At 39.3% G+C, this 24,168-nt stretch overlaps 3 protein-coding genes across 3 annotated transcripts; 1 reads left to right on the top strand and 2 right to left on the bottom strand.

Moving 5' to 3' along the window:
* Window positions 1-12: 12 nt before the first annotated feature.
* LOC134800579 (cytochrome c oxidase subunit 4 isoform 1, mitochondrial-like) lies at window positions 13-7,541 on the bottom strand. The gene is made up of 4 exons (XM_063773069.1): window positions 7,323-7,541; window positions 5,894-6,086; window positions 1,064-1,197; window positions 13-83 (listed from the first exon to the last, which is right to left on the bottom strand). Exons 1-4 carry the CDS (start codon window positions 7,503-7,505, stop codon window positions 78-80), a joined length of 516 nt encoding a protein of 171 aa, XP_063629139.1. The 5' UTR covers window positions 7,506-7,541; the 3' UTR covers window positions 13-77.
* A 1,379-nt stretch (window positions 7,542-8,920) lies between these two features.
* On the top strand, window positions 8,921-19,254 carry LOC134800505 (trypsin-7-like). The gene is made up of 11 exons (XM_063772974.1): window positions 8,921-9,046; window positions 9,607-9,679; window positions 10,560-10,917; window positions 11,319-11,416; window positions 14,803-14,910; window positions 15,732-16,005; window positions 16,534-16,810; window positions 17,088-17,176; window positions 17,553-17,616; window positions 18,110-18,267; window positions 19,171-19,254. Exons 4-11 carry the CDS (start codon window positions 11,326-11,328, stop codon window positions 19,208-19,210), a joined length of 1,101 nt encoding a protein of 366 aa, XP_063629044.1. The 5' UTR covers window positions 8,921-9,046; window positions 9,607-9,679; window positions 10,560-10,917; window positions 11,319-11,325; the 3' UTR covers window positions 19,211-19,254.
* LOC134800506 (V-type proton ATPase subunit G) lies at window positions 19,221-23,497 on the bottom strand. The gene is made up of 4 exons (XM_063772976.1): window positions 23,332-23,497; window positions 22,007-22,107; window positions 21,020-21,118; window positions 19,221-19,702 (listed from the first exon to the last, which is right to left on the bottom strand). The coding sequence occupies exons 1-4, from the start codon at window positions 23,411-23,413 to the stop codon at window positions 19,631-19,633; spliced, it is 354 nt and encodes a 117-aa protein (XP_063629046.1). The 5' UTR covers window positions 23,414-23,497; the 3' UTR covers window positions 19,221-19,630.
* Window positions 23,498-24,168: the final 671 nt, after the last annotated feature.

Below are 24,168 nucleotides of genomic sequence, written 5' to 3'. Positions count from 1 at the left end.
ATCTCTTACATCGGTCCGAAACGTATATTCAACATAGTGATCCAATAAAATCAGGGCATACTGAACTCCAATCACTCTTATTTCTGAAACAATAGAAATATTCATATTAAATCTACACGGACCTAGAAATTGCACTTGTATTCCTGAACAGTGATGTTCGCTAAATTTACTATTTCACCAATTAAAGTTGAGGCCAGGTAAGGATCTCGGCACGGCAGAGAGATCTTTAATTGGATGCTCTCGCTCCAGACATTTATTTTCTTCTTCCCCGCCTATAACTTAATACGAGTGTGATTAGCCACAAGGCGGCACGCTTACCTTAAAAGTCTTAAAACGGTATTAGTTGTTATGATGTAACAAAAAAACATGCAGTCCATTGATCGACTGCGTGGAATCTTGCGCATGCGATAAAGCTGTTTGCTGATGAAGAGTGTCTCTCGATCAGCAGATTGGTTTTTAGGATTCCGTACCCAAAGGGTAAAAACGGGACCCTATTACTAAGACTTCGCTGTCCGTCTGTCCGTCTGTCTGTCTGTCACCAAGCTGTATCTCATGAACCGTGATAATAACAAATACTAAAAACAGAATAAAATAAATATTCCCATACAACAAACGTGATTTTTTGGCCGTTTTTGCGTAATTGTACGGAACCCTTCGTGCGCGAGTCCGACTCACACTTGCACGTGTGATTAGCCACAAGGCGGCACGCTTACCTTCGGTCGTTATTATAGTCTCACAAAGAAAACATACAGTACATAGTAGTAGTCCATTGGTCGACTGATGGAATCTTGCGCATCATGCGCAGCGCATGCGAAAAAGCTGTTTGCTAATGAGGCCTGTGCACACCGGCTTGCGTGTTCGTGACGTGCACGTGCGCGTGCGCTAAAATGTTGGAGCCGCACACGCACACGTCACGCAAGCGGTGTGCCGTCTCTCATACAGATCTGTTCGCCGCACGCGCATGTACACGTCACGCATACGCAGCCAGTGTGCACAGACCTGAAGAGTGTCTCTCGATCAGCAGATTGCCTTTACAATGACACAAGCTGCACTGTTCTTTTACCTTCCAACAGTCGTTGTCGTAATCCCACAGAGAGGACAAGCCGTCGATCGGCTGCACGCGTAACTCCAGCATGCGGCGAAGCTGCGCCATTTGCGACTCCAGGGAAAAGGAGTCCGGCCAATTGGGCTCGGCGACTGCAATCCAAAATTTTCATTCAAAATTGTTGAAGTGAAATGGAAGTTCAGGCGTTTAACTTTGCGATAACAATGCGATCGAATTCTGGTGAACTTGAGTACGAAATATCTTTTTTCTACTCGTCGACTGTAATTCTTGAATTAAGATTTCTTATACCAAACTGCAATTGGGTATTTTTAATGTAGCCCAACTCAACTATAATATTCATTTCGATGCAGTTTAATCAACTATAATGAAATTGACCAATCACAGCTCGCCGCGATCAAGAGGACGAAACAAAACCATAGCTCAAATTAATTATTTATTTTAGGTTGTATAGTAGAAATAATTGGTTCATAAGTCAGAAACGCGCATGTGACACCCTTAATATAGCAACATCCATAGACTACGAAAACCACTTAGTGTTGCTTGTTAGTCTCCAATGGTTACGGTGGCCAAAATCGAGAATACAACTGTCTAAAAATTGAATTTAGCGCGGAGCAAGTACCAGGGCTTCATGAGTTACGAGAAGGTGTCGTTGACCAGCCCGCCGGGCCGCGTACCAGTATGAAGGTATCGCAGCTGCTCGCGTATCTTAGCTGTATACTTTTGGTTTGGTTTGTTTGTATGTATGATTCTACTAGTTTAAAGTATTATTTTTGTTGACTCGTAGAAAAAGTATTGTATATAACAGTGATATAATCAAGCTTTTCAATCTCGTACCTCACTTAGGTAACTCAGCAAGCTTCGTTGCCTAAACACGGTACTCGACTGAAAAGCTCTCTATTATATCACAATTGTATAAAATACTATTAAGGCGCTCTTATACTCGAGTTTTACGTTTTCAAGGGGGTGAAGCAGACGCGTGGTAGAACGGGCAGGCGGGCGCCCCGCGCGGCGCACCGCACCATTCCCGCGCAGCACGTCTACGTCCTTATTCTGACGACATCGGTATTCTGAATTGTCAGTTCCGGGATTTTTTCCGGCAATTAATATTGAATAAGATTTATTAGCAAATTCGAATTTTGATGAGTACTTAATGAAATTAAAAATGGTAGGTAAGACGGTGAGTGTAAATAATTATTAATTATATATACAATATGAGTGTATACCGCGACAAACTGAGAATCTAATCAAATGATACCAAATTATTATGAGACAAATAATAGTTCTTACTAATAGACATTAAAAATGTAATAGAGCTAGACCAAGAAAAGTCTGCAACGATTTTGATTGCACACGCAGTGCAAGTGTTATTTTAAACGTCAAACTTCTATGAAATTATGTATAACACTTGCACTGCCTATGCTATCAAAATCGTTGCAGACTTGGTCTAACTCTAGCAGTCAATTTCGGGCAAGTAGGTAGTGAAAATAAGGAAGAATACTAGCAAAGCTAAGATGATTTAGCTATCTTCACAAAAAGAATTATAACAATTTATAACTCTAACTGTAATTACTTACTATTTTTCTAATTTTGAATTGACGAGTAAAAGTCAAGCATTTAAAGATTGTAATGACAAAAAACACTTCTACTTCGACATTCGAGTTAGTTAATAGCTCAAGAAAATAAAAAAAATCTGCGGAAATAATTCGTATAATTTTGAAAATTGGCACAGTTATACCTTGTGGTGTCCAGATAACCATACTTAATGTCCTCGAGCTTAGCGGGTGTGCTGAGGGTGTAGGGGGGAGGGGGGTGAAGGTACCTTTTTCATATTTTTGCTAATATCTCGAATATCTGTACGAATAGCATAGGTACAAAACAATAACAAAAGTTTTAACATAAAATTTCCTACAAATTTGGATCTTTTTATTTTTACGTTACGATCAATACTTTAGGGTTGTTAAAGTTAACAAAGAGATAAAAAGTTGATTTAAGAAAACGTTTCGTCGTTTCAAATATTGATCCTAGAGAAAAGTGTTATGTTTTTCGTAGAAAATTGTATGCCGATTATTTATTTACAAGAACATTAAGAACTTATTTTGCTATGAGCCTTATTTTACGAATCATTTACGAAAACCTAAAAATAGGGACCTGGAAATTGATTCTAATTAACTTAACCCCTTTAATACCTCTTTAAATATTGATCGTAGCGCAAAAGTGTAAAGAACCTTTTTTGTGGACAATTTTATGTTCAATATTTATGTATAATATTTTTTTGCAACGGGCCACCGTTTACGAGTTATTTACGAAAAACTAAAAAAAAAGTGACCTGTGAACTGATTGTAATTAACTTTCTTCCTTTAATATCGTTTTAAATTTGATCCTAGAGAAAAAAAGTTCAAGATGTTTTTGGAAAAAAAATTTATGTAAATTATTTATTAATTAAAACCTATTTTGCTATGGGACACCGTTTACGAGTTATTTACAAAAAACTAAAAAGGGACTTTAAAGTTGATTATAATTAACTTACCCGCTGCTTTGTCTTTTTTAATATTGATCCTAGCGAAAAGTTCTACATGTTTAGTAGGAAATTTTATGTTTATTATTTATGTATAAGATGCAATGAGTCATACTTTTCAAATTATTAACGAAAACATACAAACAATGAACCTTAGAATTTATTATAATTAACTTTCCTTCTTTATTATCTTTTTGAATATTGATCCCTGCGAAAAGTGTACTGAATCTTTTTGGTACAAAATTTTGTGTAGATTATTAACGTTTTATAACATTTTTTGATATTGGCCACCGTTTACTAGTTATTTACGAAAATCTAAAAAAGGGGACCTTAGAATTGATTATAATTGAATTTCCCGCGTTAATATCTCTTTGAATATTGATCCTAGCAAAAAATTGTACTAAATCTTTCTTGTAGGCAATTTTATGCAGATTACTTATGTAATAGAATATTTTTTGCTATGCGCCACCGTTTAAGAGTTATTTACGAAAAACTAAAAAAAGGGTCCTTTAATATCAAATATCTCACTTCCGGTCAAGAATTCGATCAAGCAACCAGCAATTTCGGATTCAGCGGGGTCTAATTAGGTTAAAAAACCCGGTTGCCAAAAAGTAATACGATTTGCCAAATGAAATCGATTTTATGAAAAATATGACCAGTCTAAAATATTTGAATCCTGTATATCTATGTTTAAAAATTATTCAATTTGATTAATTTTATAGACTTTTAAAATATGTTTACACAATTTATCAATCGTGACTGAATTCCGGATTGGTTAGATGGGTGTGTGCCTTTGCTGCCCAACTTGCTATAAAATGACAATATGACGGACGAATGTCTGAAATGTCACCGTATTTAAGAATTATTTTGCTTTTCTTCGCAAGTATGTTGAAAAACATTGTGTGTATAACATATTTGCATATTTATACTGTGATTACCCATTTTATGAAACGTCCGCTAAACTAGCATAGGTCCGACGCTGACAGTGGTCACGGGCGTACTGGCGTGAGGAATGGGCGCAAGGTATTGCCGCGTAGGATGTAATTTAGTAGGCAAAATGTTGAATTCATCAAATGATGAATGAAAAAATTAACGTATCGATAAAAGGACAAGCAATAATGAAGATTTACTTAAAAGCTATCGACTGAAGTAAATTTCATATACATTTTCGTCGTAGTACTTCTAACATAAGGAAATAAAGACAGTGTTAGGCATGTTTTCAACTTAAGATTCTATCGAGAAAATAATGAGCCGTCGTGTTTCTGACAAGCAATAACGTAGTTCAAGGACTGAAGTTATACATACTAGAAAATAATGCATGAAATCCTTGTAAAAGTCTGTAAATATGGTGACAAAAAAGCGCATTTTACTACACACCGCGCCTTAATATTTATCAATAGCTAGCGAAGAAAAACGCCGTGAGGAAACCTGCATACATGCGCTGATAAATTTACAGGAAATTAAGATAATTAAAGAAATTGAATAAAAATCGTAACGCCCCCAATCCACTTTGGTGTAGAAGTGCCGTTTCATTAAAAATGCACGTAACCTCTGCGTCCGCCCCATTCAACCATATTATTCAACTCTATAGTAGGTATAGGTAGCTATTACCTGCTTTTAGACGTCGTATCTTCTTCTTCTTCTTCCTCGCGTTATCCCGGCATTTTGCCACGGCTCATGAGGACCTGGGGTCCGCTTGACAACTAATCCCATGATTTGACGTAAGCACTAGTTTTTACGAAAGCGACTGCCATCTGACCTTCCAACCCAGAGGGGAAACTAGACCTTATTGGGATTAGTCCGGTTTCCTCACGATGTTTTCCTTCACCGAAAAGCGACTGGCAAATATGAAATAATATTTCGTACATAAGCTCCGAAAAACTCATTGGTACGAGCCGGGGTTTGAACCCGCGACCTCCGGATTGAAAGTCGCACGCTCTTACCGCTAGGCCACCAGCGCTACGTCGTATCTATTCCCCATGAATCTAGTATATAACTAGATCCGGCATTAAAAGGTGGGGGGAAGTAACCGAACAGGATAGTCTTATGTATCTTTCAGTAGGAGTAGCAGCGAAAGAGCTATTATTGTTTGTCCATATCACAGTCTCACATTATATGTGTTCCCTACTGTAAATTTAGTATGGATAATGGTGGGCAACAAATAAATTCGACCAATCATAGTGTCGCATTGCGTATGTCTTGTCCCTCACGGAGGCACGCGTACCACTTCTATAGGATCCTATATACCTTCTATGCTATTCCCTGACATAAAAAGAAAGAGAGAGGTATAAGTATAATATTAGGGGACTTACTGAAGTGGCGATATATTATCTGATGCCAAAACATCCAGGACAGGAAGAACATGCCCGCGCCGATGACGATCTTCCAGTGGTGCGTGGGGTGCTGGAACTCCGAGAATGTCTGGCAGAAGGACGCGCGGTACAACGCCTTCTTTTCTTCACAGCACAGCATCCTCCAGTCGCCGCACTCTTTTTGGCGGAGGGCCTGAAATGAGTACGACGTTATAACACTTCAAAGTCTTTAAACTCTCGCATTTTGTACACATAAGTATCGGGTCTACCGCGATATAGTTTCATTGTTTTTATAAACTAATTTCGGGTAGTTCAGTGTTGTTTTATTTAATATCTCCGTTCACATTTGCTGGGACGATGCAAATATCTGAATAGGCCTCTATTGTGAAGGCGTTACAGTGCGTGTTGAGATATTTTTGAGCACCTCGGTCACTGATATAGCGTACATACGGTGAAATGACTGGAATGACCGGTCTGGCCTAGTGGGTAGTGACCCTGCCTGCGGTCCTGGGTTCGAATCCCAGTAAGGGCATTTATTTGTGTGATGAACACTAATATTTGTTCCTGAGTCATGGGTGTTTTCTATGTATATTAAGTATGTATTTATCTATATTAGTATGTATATAGTCGCCTAGCACCCATAGTACAAGCTTTGCTTAGTTTGGGGCTAGGTTGATCTGTGTAAGATGTCCCCAATATTTATTTATTTATGTGTTTCACCGTACCGTAGGTACCGAGCTAACATTTTCTATAGGAATGTGGCGTTTACTTTCACACTCTTGTCTCTGAAAAGTTTTCATAGACCTCTTGAGACCCAGAAGCATTTGTTGTGTTTTTGAATCCTTGGTGACTTAATAAAAGTTCAAAATCGATTGTTATAACATAAAAAAAATTGTACGCAGAGTCTTATGCTTAGGAGGTTAAACGGATTCTAATCTGATTTTGGCGAATGTGACAACCGAATCGTTTTTATGACTTTTAGCCTAGGTTAAAAGTTTTACGTTTAGTCTCATTGATATTTGAGCTACGGTAGGTACGTACTTACTGCTGTAGCGCGACGGACCGAAGTGGAAGTTGTGGTCTCTGACACCAAAGACCTCCAATGCTTCTCTGTCCAAAGTAGTTTGTCCAATCGACGGCGCCGCATTCGATAACGCTTTTATGCGCCTCGTCTCTCCAGCGGTACCTAGGTCTTGGCCACTTGGTACGCCAGAGTACGACATGCAGACTGCACGATCGTCACCCATCCAGACTACGTGCTTGCGTTTCTCTAATGACGTTCGGCAGATCTATAGGCAGGATTCCACAAGCGTGCAGCACAAGGATTTTTGTACGGAATTGAATATGCTTGTGCCGCTGCATACTGGTGGAATCCTACCTTAAATCTTTTGTGCGAGTAAATCGGAATAAACGACGAAAAAATTCTTACCACAATGTCCCTAGTGTTCTCCTTAAACCGAATCGCCGGGAACGGAAAGTGCGGGTCATCTTTATAGTTATACCCCCCATTATGGCCATACCCCACTACATCCCTCGTCCCGATCCTGCACCGATTGGTTACAGTCCTGGCGTACCGGATGGCCGGGGAAAAACGAGATTTTAACATAGCCATTGTTGTCAACTTGATAATTGACAAAATTTTATAACAAGTCAGAAAGCGATTTGAATTGACGTTTCGGCTTTAGTTTTCGCGGCCGGTGACGTGGAGTTGAAATAGGTTTGTACCAATAAGGGAATATTACGCGAAACTCTGCGTAGGGGGCGCCACTAGGTACCACAATTAGGTACTCACAATCTGAGAGTCTACCGCAAACGAGAGTTGAAATTTTGTTAAGTGATAGATCACTCATGCATATTCAAGTGATAAAAAAGGCAGATAGCTGAAGTTTCGATTTAAACCGCCTTTATGTATCAATGTCATATATCGACATCGTTCACCCGAACTGCAGTGCCCCCGCCAAGTCGAGCAAAACAAAGAGGCACGGCCGTACCATCCTTTTCTCGAAGCGATTCAGGCCATTTTCGACGGCCTGTAATTTTGTGCTGGCTAAAGCTAGAGTACTATTACTTATTCTGTGCTAGGGCTTAACATGATTAAGATATATTCCTTCTCAAAAACATTCAATTTGAACTTTTAGTTTAGTTTAAGAATTATTGCCTCGTCCAATATGTACAGGGGCCTTAACCTTTTCGACGCCGTGTCAAACACAAAAGCTGTCACGCGGACGCCACGTCACCGAAGTGTCAAAACTGAAATTGAACTTTATGCATATGCACGTAGGTCTATGTTGCTTTGTGGTCTGTGACCGATTTGGCGTTATATCGATCATTGGCGTCCAAAAGGTTAAGAACTTCGCTTCGCTCGCTCCTTCGATAAAACTTTCAAAATAAGCAAGTTGCAACATTCACTGAAGACAACATCTGACGTAAGATTGGAAGCGGATTGCAGCGGGATGCAATTTGCTATTGTACCGAAAATTAGTAATGCTAATGCTCTAAAATGTTGGAGCGTGTTCCACACCGCCATATGTCGATCAAGTATCAGTACGAGCGGCGCGGGAGTTAGTCAAAAATATTTGCTTTAATTTTAGTATTCAGATACAAATAATTTACGTTAGGCGTGGACTAAACTAACTCTGCATGGCATTTAGCAATGACAAAGTGTGGAAATGGCATCATTAATATCATGTTTCTATGAAAAAAATGACGGTACCTATTAAAATCGGTGCAAAGTTTGCTTTGCCGGATGGCCCTACCTACTGGATTAAACTGCCAAAAAAAAATTTTATTTTCAGCAATTTTAGGGTTCAAAACTTGACCCTTGTAAGTCAAAATTGTAAAAAAATATGTATGACGATCTGAAAGGCCCTAAATCCGTAGTCGAAAATTAGAAATCTTCAATTTCCAATTTTTTTATCTAATCACATCGAAAATTCAATACATGTCTAATGAATCTACTCTATATTGTATAGTTTTTGGCGAACTACTAGTTACAGTAACAGGTCCCGGTCCATCACGATAAATTGATAAGTTTTCAAAGGATACGCCGAGTGTAACGAAGCGTGAACCCTGGAGCGCGCATATATAACGTCTGCCCACCACCAAACCATAGTTCTGTTATCAGTTCACAACCTTACAAACATGAAGTGCGCGGTAAGTTAATCTTGGCATCACATCGTCCAAATGTTTGAAATGGGTTTCACTTGGCCCTCCTGTTGTGAATGTGAGCCCGTCGAGGTGAAATCGCGAGTTTTAGAATCGTAGTGTCCGTGAGAATTTTAGGTCCTTTTTGAGGATTACTTAAATGACTAACACTTAGTAATAATTAATGAGCAAAAAAATCAAAAAATAATTTAAGCGACTTTGCCACTTTGAATTTCAACCGTAAATCAATCATGTAGTTATTTACGGAACCTATGGCACTGTGCAAGTTGTGCAACGCACTCTACTTCAGTCTTCAAATTAGTGGCTAAAATCTAAAATGTTTTGCACTACTTAACGGATGACGGGATTAACTAACAATGCTTTTGACATATATGGGTGCGGATATAACAGGCAAGTTTGTTTTCTTGGGATGTTGAAAGACTGTAGCTGTCTTATCCAATATACTTACTCCAGCTTGTAAAGTTTAAGAAGGTGAATGTTTATATACTATGTTTATTCCTACTTGTTAATGACCTCAACTGGACCTTCTAACTCTGTTTACTCGACAGGTCGCTATCGTTCTGGCCCTCTTCGGAGTGGCGACGGCTGTCCCCGTGGCTCCATCCCTGGGCTGGGGTCTCGGTATGTATTCCAATAGGATATGAACCATCATAATACGAAGTAGCGCAAAGCGTAACTCACGAGTGAAATAATTTTGTACCTAATTTAGGGCTCATCATAAGACGTCCACTGCTGAACATAGGCCTCCCCCTTGGACCTACATACATGCCGGTTGGATGCGACCCGCATCCAGCGTCTTCCGGCTCAAGCGGCTTAGGCTTAGGCGGCTTAGGGCTCTAGTATTTGAGGCATTTGATATTTAATTTGTTGCACCTCTTGGTAATTATTGGACAATGTATCGAAAACCGCATGCGACGAATATGTTGCGATCTAATAGGGAATATTAGGCAAAGCTCTGCGTAGGTGGCACCTTTGTGGCACATACAGTAAACAAACCACATTGACACATCACACGTCACGTCAAGAACATGGCCTACCGCGAAACAAGAAAATCGAAATTTCGTTATCCAATCTCTCTATCACTCTTGAATATTCGAGCGATAAAGAGGTAGATAACTAAATTTCGATTTTCGCGTTTACCGGTAGGCCCTTGTTAACAAACCGCCTTGATGCATCAATGTCAAATTTTATGGTCTGTGAAAACTTGTCAAAAAACAGTTTAAGGCACAGTATGTATAAGTTAGTCTATGAATTTACTGAGTCGGTAGTGCTGCACTCTGGCGGCAGAACATTGCAGTAATATCCCCTATTGCCGCGACTCCTACAATATGCATGATAAGTGTCGTGGTCGTGGTAATGAGACGCAAACGCAGACAATTCTCCGAGAAAAGCCCTTAATTAAATGAGCCTTTACTCCAAATGCGTCCGTTAATAATTAATTCAAGTTGTGTATATCAAATCGTACATGTGTCAATGATTTCATCAACTATAACTCCCACAGGCCCCGTCCTGCTTCCCAGCGCTGTGTCCTACAGCTCAAGCGTCATCAATCACGGCGTCTCCCTCCCTGTCGTGAAGCCCATCATTACCGCGCCCATCATAACCGCGCCCATCATCAGGACCCCCATCATCAGCGCGCCCATCATCCGCTCCCCTATCGTTGCGCCCCTCGGCCTCTCCGGGCTTGGACTCGGCCTCGGTGGTCACGGCTGGCACTGATAAGTGACGACATCTCTCAATATTGAAACGATATTGCTTTCTTGAGCCTGTTACTGTATATATTGGCAAATATAATCTTGTTTTTATTGCTTTGTTTTATTGAGCGCAGTCAAGATTGGAGTTGGAGCGTGGTGAGGAAGGTTAGTGTAGATTTTAAATGGATTAGTCTGATTTAGATGTGAAAATTAGGCTCATTTCATATTTTCTAAAGAACTTGACATCTTTATAAAGTTTTACGGTATATTCCCATGTGTCCCTGGCATAGATGGGAATAGGTACATTGATATGAATCATTCCTCTCTGTCCACGCCTCACGTGTTCGAGGACAAATGGGAATGCACCTGTTTTACTCAAAGCTCGGAGGTCAAGACCCTGGTTTCAAATGTGGCAATGACAGCATAGACCATTTTTATCTTCTTTTGCTCAACAATTAGCATTGCTGTCAACAGAGACATACATATACCTAAATAATAAAGGCATACACTCTCTGCTGTCAATAAATCATTTCAAACAGACGTACAAAGATAACGTTAAATTTAAGGTACAAAATGGCGGTTCAAATCAAGATGGCGCTGATGTTCTTGCTGGCGGCGCGCGCGCTCTGTGGCCACGACGAAGACAATATTGACGACGATGACAGTACGTTACGAATTAGAAAATCATTCGTGTATCACCATCTCTGTCTACTGTCTCTCCAATAGGGGGAATATTACGCAAAACTCAGCGTAGAGGGCGTCACTAGGCCAATCACATGGCCTACCGTGAAACTCGATAGTCGAAAGTTCGGTTTCTGCCTCTCTATCACACTTGCCTATTTGATCGATAGAGAGGCAGATAAAGAAATTTCGATTTTCGCGTTTCGCGGTAGGCCACCTGTAACACAACAAACCGCCTTGATGCATCAATGTCACAGTGAAAGCTTGTCAAAAAACTGTTTAAGGCCTAGTATGTTTAAGTTACTCTTATGGTTTACTAATCATAATCAAATTAGCGCTGTAGTATTAAAGATCCAAGGAAGATCTTGTAACAATTAATCTACATGTCAGTGTAAATGCGCCAGGTAAGTACGTTCTGGCCTTAACTGTGAACATTTTCATATGTCGGAGGAAATAAAGCCAAACAATACCTACCTCTAACACAGAATAATTAATAGTACTACCGTACAGAAAGGAAACTTCCTACAAAAACGAAGTTTGACAGCGGTTCAGGGTCGAATCATGCTGTCCCTTTCTAATAGATGGCACTATCCCTTTCGGCTATTTAGGGTTGTCAAAAATCAAGTGATTATCTTATCTGTGGTCGTGCACGCAAAAGGAAGTCAAGTGGTGCCAACCCTAATAATTGCTCGGAGCAATGCTGAGCCGAGCGGAGCCGAGTTTGACCGAAGTCATGAGTTTCGCACCCCTGCCTCTAAGCAAAGACATATGTAACTCCGTATAAGATGAATAAAGTCTAAGGAAAAAACGTGCCTCGGAAGTCAAGAAAAAGTCATTCTCGGACAGATGGCGCATACACCTTTGGCCTATCCTCGGCTAGATGGCGGTGAAGACACCGTTTCATATTTAACAATTTTAACAAATAGGTATCAGTGAATGAACATAGGTCAAAATGATATAAAAATAATAAAATCATTTATCCATATATATTAATTTTTTGATAGTTTTATACGTTTTCATTTTGAGTTTTGGTCGTGTGTCGATAGATGGCAGTAAATTTACTGTGACTAAAAAATTTACTATGACAGGACCCCTCTATACTATCTATTCTCTTTGCTCTAAGTAATATACTACCTACCAGTCATGTTTAAAATACTTAAAAAAAAAGTAATAGAGGAAGTTATCAATTCGGCTATATATTTGTGTATCTACCTACTTATTAGTGTCCATAGTTACACTCTATTGCAATGAAAACGAGGCGCTTTGTATCACAGAGTTTTCATATATCATCCTGTTTTATTTGCTCCCGAGTGTGGGTATGCAATGGATCGCAACTTGTAGGTGAATAACAATTTCTCACATCCTTCCTTCCTTCAATTTTAATAACGGACAAGACTTATTAAGTTCTAATCCATTCATCAAATTATCATAATTGAATAATGACTAGGTATTTCATGAACGGTACGAATGATTATGATTCTTATGATGTCTTAATAGTTTTTATTACTGAGGTCTAAATAGCCTGCCTCCTGGCTGTTTGTAGTACCTACTTGTAGTAGTAGTAGTAAAACACTTTATTGTACAATAATCAAAACAAAACAGGAAAAATAACATTCGTCATTAGTACAAAGGCAAACTTATCCCTTTGAGGGATCTCTTCCAGTTAACCTTTGAGCAATTGAGGGAGAATTGGATTGGAGGGTGGATTGATTGAGGATACTTGTTTAGTACCTATTTACCTACTCGTAACATTAATATAATTTTATTTAGGAAAGTAGTTGTTACGCGCGATTAATATTTTGATCCACCGTAGGCCAATAAGGGACTACTCAGCTGTGAGAGAGAGAGCAAACTATATTCAGATCTCATTTTGCCGCACTTGTTCATCATTTACCTTCGTTGGCATCATGTCATGTAACTATATCGCCTCTTTCCTACTCTATCTGCCCATGCATGTAGCCAAATCACATCGCATGCGTAAACTATCATAGCTACAGCTCCCTGCTCACTGAAGGCCTACCGCGAACCACGTTCGACGTAGGCAACACGTCGACTGTCACGCTTACGTATGAATTCACAAGAGCGACAGAGAGGCAACACGTAGAACATGGTTCGCGGTACGCCCTCTAGTGTAGTAAATGAAGCAAGTTGTTGTATGGAGACCCATGCATTAATTTCTCAGTCGATGAAATTTAGCTTGGTTATTGTATAGTATGAGCCGAGACTAACATTATAAATATCCAAAAAAAAAACACTCCTAAGTTAGGTAAAAACACAAATCTGAGTATATATTGAACCGAGTAATTCCTCAGTCCAAAATTATTTTACAAAATAAGTTATTTGTATCAGTATGTGATACTAGACAAAAATCTAAAAGTTTTGTCAAACATGAGAATATTTTTTTATGATACTTCCTTTTTTTGACGCTCATTTTCATCGGAAAATTGCTCTGTCATTTTTTTCTTCTTATATGATCTTAGAATATAATTTGGCGCAGTGGGTAAAAAAATCCAAAAAAAATGCGTATCGAAATGTATGTATTATAGAACTATTAAAAACTGAGAGTGGAAAATTTTTAGATTTTCATTTTGTAGGTATAAAACGGCAATAAAATGGCATTCCAGTGAAAAAATTAGACTGAGCAATTTTCCGGTCCAAGACGCGCCAAAAAAATGTATTTTATTAATACTGGTATTTCTGCTGGGATATTTTTTTGATATTTCATATATTGTTGCAATACGTTACATGAATATGTCTGGTGAAGAAAGTTTAAACGGAGCATTTTTCCGTAAAAAGATATTAACGATTTAAGACTTTAGGTATTTACTTTAATTCTATTATTATTATTCTTTGGAAATTTATACAATACTTTTTATTTAGTGATACTTTATCATACTGTAAAGTTTTTTCTAGCTGAGGAATTACTGCGGGGTCCACTACCTTTATTTACTACACTACTCAGCTTCTGTGTGTACATCTCTCGTAATTAAGTGCCACACATCTCGAGTTGCTGTATTAGGCATGCGGTGTGGTCCGGCCTTAAAGAGCCGGGATGCTCCTTAATAACCCCTTGACCGACAAATACGTCAACTGACGGCCGCGGCTACAGCCCAATCTTAACACCCTCTGTGCATTCTGAGACCGCGAACCACACGTTCGACGTGTTGCCTCCCTGTCACACTTATATACGTACGAATTTACAAGTGCGAATGAGAGGCAACACGTCGAACGTAGTCGCGGTAGGCCCTCTGCACCGCGCCCGATAGGCGTGACTTTGGCGACCAATATTTGCAGCAGCTGCAGAGTTGTAGCCGCGATATGGTTGTATTGCAGCTTGGGTTTTACAGAATAATTATGATCATGTTTTAGTGGATGCCCAAACGTTGTCCCGTCGTGCATGGCAATACGAGGGTATTCCCGTTGAAGCGATGGCGAGAAGAAGCGAGTCGAAGGAAATTGAACCTTCCAGTGAGAGCAGTGAGTATATACATACCATTTACAAGTAGGTGGCTATTCAGGCTAGTATATTAGGCTGCCGTCAAACTGAGCAAGGGAGGATCCAGCTTTAGGGTCAGAGGGTCGGGGTCACATGGTTATATTCTAGCTATATTTTCGCAAACAAAACTATGAAACTTATTTATTGTGACCCAGCCTAGGGCCGGATCCGCCTATGCCACTGAGATCAGCCGAGATGAGAGGTGGTTGTAATCCAGCAAAGAGTACCAATGCTATTGGTTGATGTCTTCACGTTTCACGCTCATTATCCTGTCCCGTAGAAAGGCAGCTTAACACAATGAGTGTGCAAAAATGTATGATCCTATTGTTCTACAAATACTTAGCATTGTGTAAAACATTTTAAGCCAAACAAAGAACTCCTGCGCTGTCACAGCCTTTCGTACCTTGTCACAGTGACAATCTATATGAAAGTCGCTAGGTCGCTAGAGACCTATTGGATTGTCACTGTGACAAGGTACAAAAAGGGTCATAAATTTAAATTTTCGACTCTACCTATCACGACAATTTCGGAACACCTGATTCGCATCTTACATTTAACAGCAACCAATTATTCGCATCAAAGAATTTGCAAACTATTTTAGCTAGCCCTAGATTATAATAGTCTCTTGAATTCATACAAAAACATACTTATTACTAAAGGATCGACCACACCGCTGCTCAAAATTCGCTAAAGAAGCGTAAACGCCGTGACATGACTCATGGTTCACACGAACGCTATTTAATCACTTGTTGTGATTTTATGGCAGCTGAATTTACGTTGCCTCAACTGCTTTAAACTACAGACTCACCACCAGCAACTCGAACGACGATACTGGAGTTATCAACCACCTCTACAAGCACAACCGAAATGGCTTCGACAACAACCACAACAACAACAGAAGCCCCCATAATCCCCCCGCTGCACCCGCGCTACCGACGCATCTACAACTCGGATGAGACGGCCAGGATAGAGGAATACCCGTATCTGGCCGCTGTTTTGATGAACAACCAGCTGTGGTGTGGCGGAGCGATTATCAGCTCCGATCTCGTGCTTACGGCGGCGCACTGTCTGCAACTGTGAGTAAATTTATCGTTTTAACTTGGCCCAAGATTTACACTGCTCTGCCGATTAATTGAGCTCACGAATCTCACGACTGATTGCTATATCCGGTTAGAAGGACCTGTTGGATGGGTTACTCACACTAAAACCAATATTTTGGCGGTCGGAATGTTCGAAATTGAATTATAAATTACCTTCAATGGAGAAAGTGTCAGACATGTCAGTCATGCGGAGTTAAACATGTTACAAACAGCAACACTCTTAACTGTCCATCGGTGGATCTTATTACAAAAGGCATAATGTCCACCGATGGACAGTTAAGAGTGTGGGCGATGGTACTATGCATTCGTCGTAGTTTTCCAAATTGACAATGCACTGTATCTAACACTATGATCGGGCGACATTACGTTAGGCATAGGCGACGTCGGCCACCGCTAACGGCCTCGCGCGCCCCAATGGTTTATGAGTCGGCCACCAGACGGCCTCGCAAAATGTACCTTGCCCACATTAGGTCTTGCACTATGATCTCATCAATGTTATTCCAGCCAATACAACAACCGCTTCTTCCGAGAGTACGTCAAGATGCTGACCGTCCGCATCGGCTCCAGCAACGCCACGGCCGGCGGCGAAGTCCTACGGGTCGACGAGATCTTCTTCCATCCGAACTACAAGCCAGATAATTTAGCCTTCAACTATGCTGTCGTCAGATTGCATAAGAATATCACGTTCTCAGCGCTGAACGTGTCCAAGATAGAGTATTCGAAGAGGAAGGATGTCACCATTGATAAGACGATTACGTTCTTGGGATGGGGATCGGTGCTGGTAAGATAACTTTTAAAGTTTTGACTCCAGGTACTTACATCTAGATTCCTTTGTACTAATTAGGTATGGTTGGTATAAGCATTCCCACCAGTGTCGCTTATCTATGAAATACTACATTGTAATGAGAATGCAAGGATACCCTGGTCCCTTTGCATTATTAAAAATACTTATTAAAATAAAAGCATTTCGTAAGCGACACGAGGTAACATAGCTCTATTATTCGTATTTTGGTGACATTGGTTTGGTTTAATTAGGTGATTATACTGCGTTTTCTCAGGGAATGGGCGACAAGGGTGGAGCAGTGCTGCTCCAGAAAGTAAATCTTCCCATCTACGACAAGGCAGATTGTATCGACGTTTACGGAAAGTAAGTAACGTATTTGTGTACACCTACTTGTCTATCTTACGTTTACCTGTGTACAAGGGCATTGCCAAAGGGGTCAGGGCGGGCCTCCCCTACGCTAGGCCTATATCAACTTACCCACTCCCTAGTCCATCGACTGGTGACGCCATTACTTGTGTCTCTTGTGCTTTAGTGCCTCTACAGAAAACTTATAACCACTCCAAATCACGTGCTTTCACAACATGATGGAACGGGTTTTTTGCAAATTTCTACCTTATAGTAGTGACACTATAGCCCCCTCCACACTCGTATGCGAATCGCGGCGCGAAGCCAAGAGTGTGGAGGGGACTTATGACTCACTATGCAAAACCAAGAGCCATGAAAGTTCACTGTTTTACAGGGAATTGGTCTCGGTTAGCACCTTCTGCGCTGGCTTTATCAGCAAGATCAAGAATGTTTGTAACGTAAGTATGAGGAAACAAAAATGGTAAGTCAAAATACACTCGAACTGGGATTTTCAGAGTGGATCCGAATATGCAGGTCTACCAACCCAAGTACTACCTACCTATAGTCATCATACAGTAGTGTCCAATAGTTGGTTAAATTACAGCTCTAACACAGGGTCCGAGCTCAGGACACAGGGTCGTGATTTACTAATGTTTAAATTTATACAATAAACTTTTGTCATTTTCATTTCAACATTTATAAATGATGTATCAGTTAGTGTTGTGAGAGTGAGACAACATATATGAGACCAAATCCTCAAAATATCGCACGAAACTCCGAGTAGGTACAGCCATAGGTGGGTACTATGGATCTCAACGTATCGTACGTTGATATGACTATCCGCTTTAGTTTTCTACCGTCTCTTCTTGGGCCTCAGATCTCCCGTCGATATACTTTCCAATAAGATTCCCGAATACTGAGTTAACAGAGACCATACCTGACTTGTTGCAGCACGACGCCGGCGGCCCCGCCATCATGGACGGCGAGCTGATCGGCATCCTGTCGTTCTCGGCGAAGCGCTGCGACGAGGCCGACAAGCCTGCGGTGTTCGCGAGCACGGGCGCCGCCGCGGACTGGCTGGATAGCATTCCGAACATTCGGCGAAAGAGGTGATAGGGTAATTCGCCAGTAACTGGCCACCTGTTAATAACTGGCCACCCTAAACTATAAATGTATTCTATTCACCTATAAATAGAATTAATTTTAGTATAAGGTGGCTAGTTATTGAAGGCTGGCCAGTTATTGAAACCTTATATGTAGTCACCTGCAATAATATGTTACTCTTCGAAGGCCTCAAAAATATGTGACACGCTCGTATGGCTCTACAAATAAGATCGTGTCAGATATTGTTGCGGGCTTCGTTATGTGACATATTATTGCAGGTGACTGAACCTACCAAAATGAATTGTAGGTATATAGGGTAATTCGCCAGTAACTGGCCGCCCTAAACTAAAAAAGAATTCTATTCACCTATAAACAGAATTCATTTTAGTATAAGGTATCAATAACTGGCCAGCTTTCAATAACTGGCCACCTTATACTAATATTAATCCTATTTATAGGTGAATAGAATTCATTTTTGGTTTGGGGTGGCCAGTTACTGGCCAATTACCCTAGGTGAATAGAATTCATTTTTAGTTTAGGGTGGCCAGTTACTGGCGAATTACCCTATTAGAAAGAATATCGATAAATTAATCGACCGAAAGAACCATCAGCAGCAGAGGTACTATGCGCGCGAGGCATACAAAAATGACCTCACCATTATTGTTAGAGAATAAGCGCGTGTGCAGATCATTTTGAACACCTGATCCTGCTCAGCTATTTCTACATCTGACTTTAGTACAGTCGCCAGATATATCGGAGCTGCCGAGGTGCTCACAAATATCTGAACGCGCCTCTATTGTCAAGGCGTTAGAGTGCGTGTTCAGATATTTTAGAGCACCTTGGCCGCTCCGATATATCTGATGGCGACTGTACCTATAAAAAGTGTGACATTTGTTCTTCTTTCACAGCGACGAGCTCGTGCACGGCTGGATGAACGACATGCAATGAAACAATAATAAAACATAAACCAATATATTTGCTCTAATACTGTACAGGCCAGTTTCCATTCCACTACACAAAAATCAAAAATCCATTTTATTTAACATTATATATTTCTAAATAACATACAACATTGAACATACATGGGAAGTTCGTAGCGGATCTCCGTATATATTTCATGGAATGATATCGAGCTGATTCCAAACACTAAACTTCAATATTACTAAATACGTAAAACCCAAGCGTTGTATATACAGCGGCGGCCATTTTGACGCTTTAATATTCAAGATGGCGGCTGACGTGACAGCTGTCAGATTAGATAAGATGGCGGCTATCTGTGACAGCTGTTAGGAAAATGGCGGATAACTGGTAGGCGCTCGCGTAGTAATAATAATTTATGCGATAATTTAACGTAGAACGGCTAGCCTATTACTTAGCGCGGTAGTTGACGTGCAGCTCTGGCTTAATGTCGTACACCAGGTTTAAGATATCTTGGATCACCTGGAAATAAAAACATTCATGATGAGTATGCGGAACTTCAGGAGCATTGACAATTGGATTTTGTTTAAGATATAGTGCCCAGTATGATTGCTGTCGTGGTAAAAGATATAAAGTAATCACAGGAACATTATTCATAAACATTTCAACCTAGGTTATTTACTAAAGAGTCGCTTAAACTAAACTTTGACATAGATTAATAACACTAGACCGCCAATCCCCTTGATGTGCTTGTAACTTGTAACCAAAACGCACGCGTTACAAGCGCACTCAAGCAAGCGCAAGCATTACGCGTATAGGTGTATTTTCGTAGTCGACATCTAGCTTCAAGTACTCGCTGACGAAACAGTACAGGCTTCTTCGACAATATCTCAAAAGTCGATATTGACAACCCAAGCTTTTATATGGTGATGCCCTCTACACAGGAGCCTCGTAATTAAACTAGCAGAAATACTAGTGAATAAACAAGCTAGCGTCAATGTTTTGAAAAACCTACAGGAACGTCAGGAACCTATTACACCAACTCTTGACAATCGACACCTGATACTGTCAATTTCCTGAACATTTCTGGGTCAGTGTTAACAACGGTACCTGGTGTTAATGTTTACTTGTTGGCCCAGCAATGTATAATGAAATGAATGAATTATCAACGTCGGGTGCAAATACAGCGTGGCGACCCTGCTACGCTAATTAGCGGCACCTCAAATAAAAAATGAATGCAAACATGTATGATGTACCTTAAATTGTTTATTTGATAGTTTTTTCAAGTTCATTTCTTTCTGAGATACCGCCATTTAGCTTAGTAGGGCTGGTAATGAATACGGTCTCCTGGGTCACTCTTAAAATCCTAGTTTTTTCGTATTTAAATGAACCAAATTTGATTTTTTATAAGGCCACGACCACTTCTTTAAAACTATCCTGGAGGGGCGTATAGGATGCAACTGGGGAAGAGGAAAACCCAGATGCTGCTTCTTGGAGCAAGTGAAAAAAAAAGTAGGGGTTGTGTCGTATCAAAAAGTCAAAGAGCTAGCGCAAGATAGGGAAAGCTGGAAGATACTCCACCGACAAGAGAATGATGATGATGATGATGAAGGCCTTTCCATAATGGGACACCTACTAAGCATGTTTTGAGAACATGGTACAGCAGTTCTTCTAACAAACTATGCTACTATTGTCTCCTGGCTGATGGGACAGAATAACAACAAGCAATAGTTGATCGACCCTGAAACAGGGCCTGGGTCACTATAGTCTTAAATTCTTAAAGTGAAGCATTGGGTGTAGAAAATAAATGAAAAGATTTAAAGGGTTTAGGGCACTGACCGCATCCTGCTGGGTCTTGACCATCTTGTTCATCTCGTCGATCTTGACTCGGGTCTCGGCGTCGATCTTGGCGGCCACTCCCTCTCGGGTGCCCATGTGCTAAAACAATAAACAACATGTTAAGTAGTTTTTATTTTATCTAGCAGTTAAAAACCTGACATATGTATGGCTAAGTTTTGTTACAAAGGGGATGGTTTTCAATGTTACAGCTGTGAAGGAAATGTCTAATTCTTAATTCTATATTGAGTACCAAGCTTTATTGTAAAATTGTGTCTTTGGAATGCTTATTGGCCCTTAGGGCTTAGCTTATCTAGTAGTAAAGTAATAACTGCTGAGTCGGGACCATTTCGCGGCTTAGGTATGTTACTTATGTTATGTTGCTCCCTTCTTTTTCGTCAGGGATAAACACTTCCTATTTCCATTTCTATAATATCAGACTGGCACCCAAAACAACAGTCATTTGCACATTTTTGCAGTACAAGATGATAATCTGTTATAAGAATTTTTTTAAACTATATTAAATATAAAATTGACATAACTAGGGCAAAGGAAAATGTAATAAGAAAATAATCTTTCACCAGTTTCCAATGTTTGACAGTATGTTTTTATCAAAAGTTTTCATTACCAACTGCATGAGCCGAAAGACAATAAGGGAAAGTTCTTTTGACCGCCTTAGGTTTCCATCATCAAACCAAACTGACGTCGAATGTCGACATCAAATGGCACCATATCTTCACATAGGTATTTAATTACACAAACTGGTATACCGCGATTCAATTGTTTTTACCCGTTTGTGTAATTAAATATGTGTACTAAACGCGAGAGTTTAAAGTGTTATACCATATCTTCAATTATAAGTATAAGTTTACTATATTTCAGCTTCATCACTTCACCAGGAAGCAGTCGAATTTTACTTACAAAGTTTGATTATAAACAAGGACATCAAGTAGTAAATAAAAGATTATACAATAAGGCGATGTTCCTCACCTTGGCCTCAAACTCTTTGAACTGCCTCTCCCGTTCCTGCCTGTACTTCTCCACCTCATCCTGGGCCTCATCCTTGGCCTGCTTTAGGCGTTTCGCTTTTCCTGTAAACAAATATGAAATGTCACAGTCAAATGCATCACCCAAAAACAGAGCACACTAACCCAACCAACGAACCCAACCCAAAAACTTGGCACATAATACCTAATTATTGGTTCCAAACCCAATGGTGATAATGATAAATATCCATATAGAGTAACATAAATAACATAATGCAATTCCCAAATTATCTGTTATCTATAATATGGAAAACTTTGTCAAATCTACAAAACATCAGTCAGTAGCAACCAGTTCCTATAACATTCATTTGGTTCAAAGAACTCATTTCCTGAAATGATCAACCGAGTTAATTGTATACTTATTGCAAGGTTATTTTCACCTTCACTTGTTATTTGTAAAAAAGACTTTTTTTTTTTTAATATTTCAATAGAGAGTGGACCGATTTACAAACATCTGTCAAATTGTACATTAAGTGAAAGTCTATTTTACAAGTTACAGGCTTAAAATCAAAACTGTTACCAACTCACTGAAAGATTTGCAATCATTAAATTCTTCCCAGTACAATAAAATTTATAGTAGTGCTTTGAAATTAATGTTTTAAAATTAAAAACTATCCACCTTCCAACACTCTATCTATGTTATAAATTAGTGATTAAAGTTGGATACCTATCATCTATCATTACATAAATATGATTTAAAAAATCAGCACATATATTATCATTTCACTTTTTTGTAGATAACTTCTCAGTTATATTTATATGAAATGATTTATCCATACAAATATCCTGCATGACAAAAAAATGCTAAAGATATATTGTTCTTCAGCAAATTTATGGCAGTATTCATGGCATAATAATTCTTACATCAAGATGTTAAGACTTGAGATGGGATTTACGGATTCATGTCTAACAAGAGGGGTCAAAATGTTCAAAAAGGTATTACATTCTATTGTATTTTGGACTATTTGAGTTAATTGATCATTCTGGGGACAAATAAATCGTTATCTAGCAGTACTCAGGGTCATGTTACTAGATTCTTGATGGACTTGATGTTAAACGAAATCATGTGATCAAATCTAACACAATAATCTCGTATACGCTAAAACCTCGTAAAGATACCAATTAGGCACATATATCATACTAAACACCAGTAATTAGTAACAAGACTGTAGATATAGGTAGGTATCTATACATACTAAGGTGGAGACGCAGAGCTCAACCCCAAATAAATACGTAGTAAAATTAGACAATATGAGTAATTTGACTTACGCTTTCTCGCCTCTGAGACTTTCTCGGCCGCCCTCTTCTCAGCAGCCAACAATTGCTGGATCCCCTGGGTTTGACTCGCCATTTCTGCCGATACACAAAAACTATGTCGAGTAAGAATCAAGACCAGGATCAGAATCAATAGGCGCAGAACGGAGATGTGACGAAAGTCATATGATTACTTTAGTTACACCATGTTGTCACGATTGGCGCTGTCAGCGGCTCGTGCTTTGTAACATATGAGTAAAATGGAACGGTTTCTATCTTGCATTAAATTTTTTTAACGATGATTGCTCATAAGTTACTTTAAATTATAATGTTGAAAATGTAAACTTGCAGCATGTATTGCAAATATTCATTGTCGTATCGATATTTGTCAAAACTGAAACGTTATTAAAATAGTTTCTTTTGCGTATAATGAACTAAGCATGATACTGTTTGCTTAATTTGTTACTAGATGGCACTACCATGGGTTAATTAAATTATTTGCAGAAAATAAAAATAAAAATTAGAAATTGGTTATTTATGATAAATATGAGGGTATCTTTTCACAATAAATAAATTAATTGTAGGTTTCAATTACTTTTATTATACGTATGCGCAACCATAGACTAGACCATTCAAGGTCACCACTGTCAAAAATTTAAAATAATGCGATGAATAATGAACTCTATTTTAATTACTAAAGGTACATTCTTACTTATCATTATCAACTATACAAATTAACGCGCGTAAATAATACTTCGTATTCCACGGAGAAACGAGGCTATTACATTAAGTATTTATTTCCAGCATTTTATAATTGTAAAGAATAGTGGATATTATAGTTATTATTTTAGT

The sequence above is a fragment of the Cydia splendana genome, chromosome 20 (assembly GCF_910591565.1).
Source record: "Cydia splendana chromosome 20, ilCydSple1.2, whole genome shotgun sequence".
Classification (NCBI taxonomy): domain Eukaryota; kingdom Metazoa; phylum Arthropoda; class Insecta; order Lepidoptera; family Tortricidae; genus Cydia; species Cydia splendana.
The sequence above is the reverse complement of the archived record's forward strand: the minus strand, read 5'-3'. Positions and strand labels throughout refer to the sequence as shown.

What these genes read in the sequence shown, in the direction of transcription:
- LOC134800505 (XM_063772974.1), top strand. Translation starts at nt 11,326, where the DNA reads ATGGCGGTTCAAATCAAGATGGCGCTGATGTTCTTGCTGGCGGCGCGC. An exon ending in CAATATTGACGACGATGACA is followed by an intron (nt 11,417 to 14,802) that starts GTACGTTACGAA and finishes ATCATGTTTTAG; the next exon opens with TGGATGCCCAAACGTTGTCC. An exon ending in TGGGATGGGGATCGGTGCTG is followed by an intron (nt 16,811 to 17,087) that starts GTAAGATAACTT and finishes GCGTTTTCTCAG; the next exon opens with GGAATGGGCGACAAGGGTGG.
- LOC134800579 (XM_063773069.1), bottom strand. Translation starts at nt 7,505, where the DNA reads ATGGCTATGTTAAAATCTCGTTTTTCCCCGGCCATCCGGTACGCCAGG. An exon ending in AGAACACTAGGGACATTGTG is followed by an intron (nt 6,087 to 7,322) that starts GTAAGAATTTTT and finishes TACTCATTTCAG; the next exon opens with GCCCTCCGCCAAAAAGAGTG. An exon ending in GATAATATATCGCCACTTCA is followed by an intron (nt 1,198 to 5,893) that starts GTAAGTCCCCTA and finishes TTTGGATTGCAG; the next exon opens with TCGCCGAGCCCAATTGGCCG.
- LOC134800506 (XM_063772976.1), bottom strand. Translation starts at nt 23,413, where the DNA reads ATGGCGAGTCAAACCCAGGGGATCCAGCAATTGTTGGCTGCTGAGAAG. An exon ending in AGTCTCAGAGGCGAGAAAGC is followed by an intron (nt 22,108 to 23,331) that starts GTAAGTCAAATT and finishes ATTTGTTTACAG; the next exon opens with GAAAAGCGAAACGCCTAAAG. An exon ending in TCAAGACCCAGCAGGATGCG is followed by an intron (nt 19,703 to 21,019) that starts GTCAGTGCCCTA and finishes TTTTATTTCCAG; the next exon opens with GTGATCCAAGATATCTTAAA.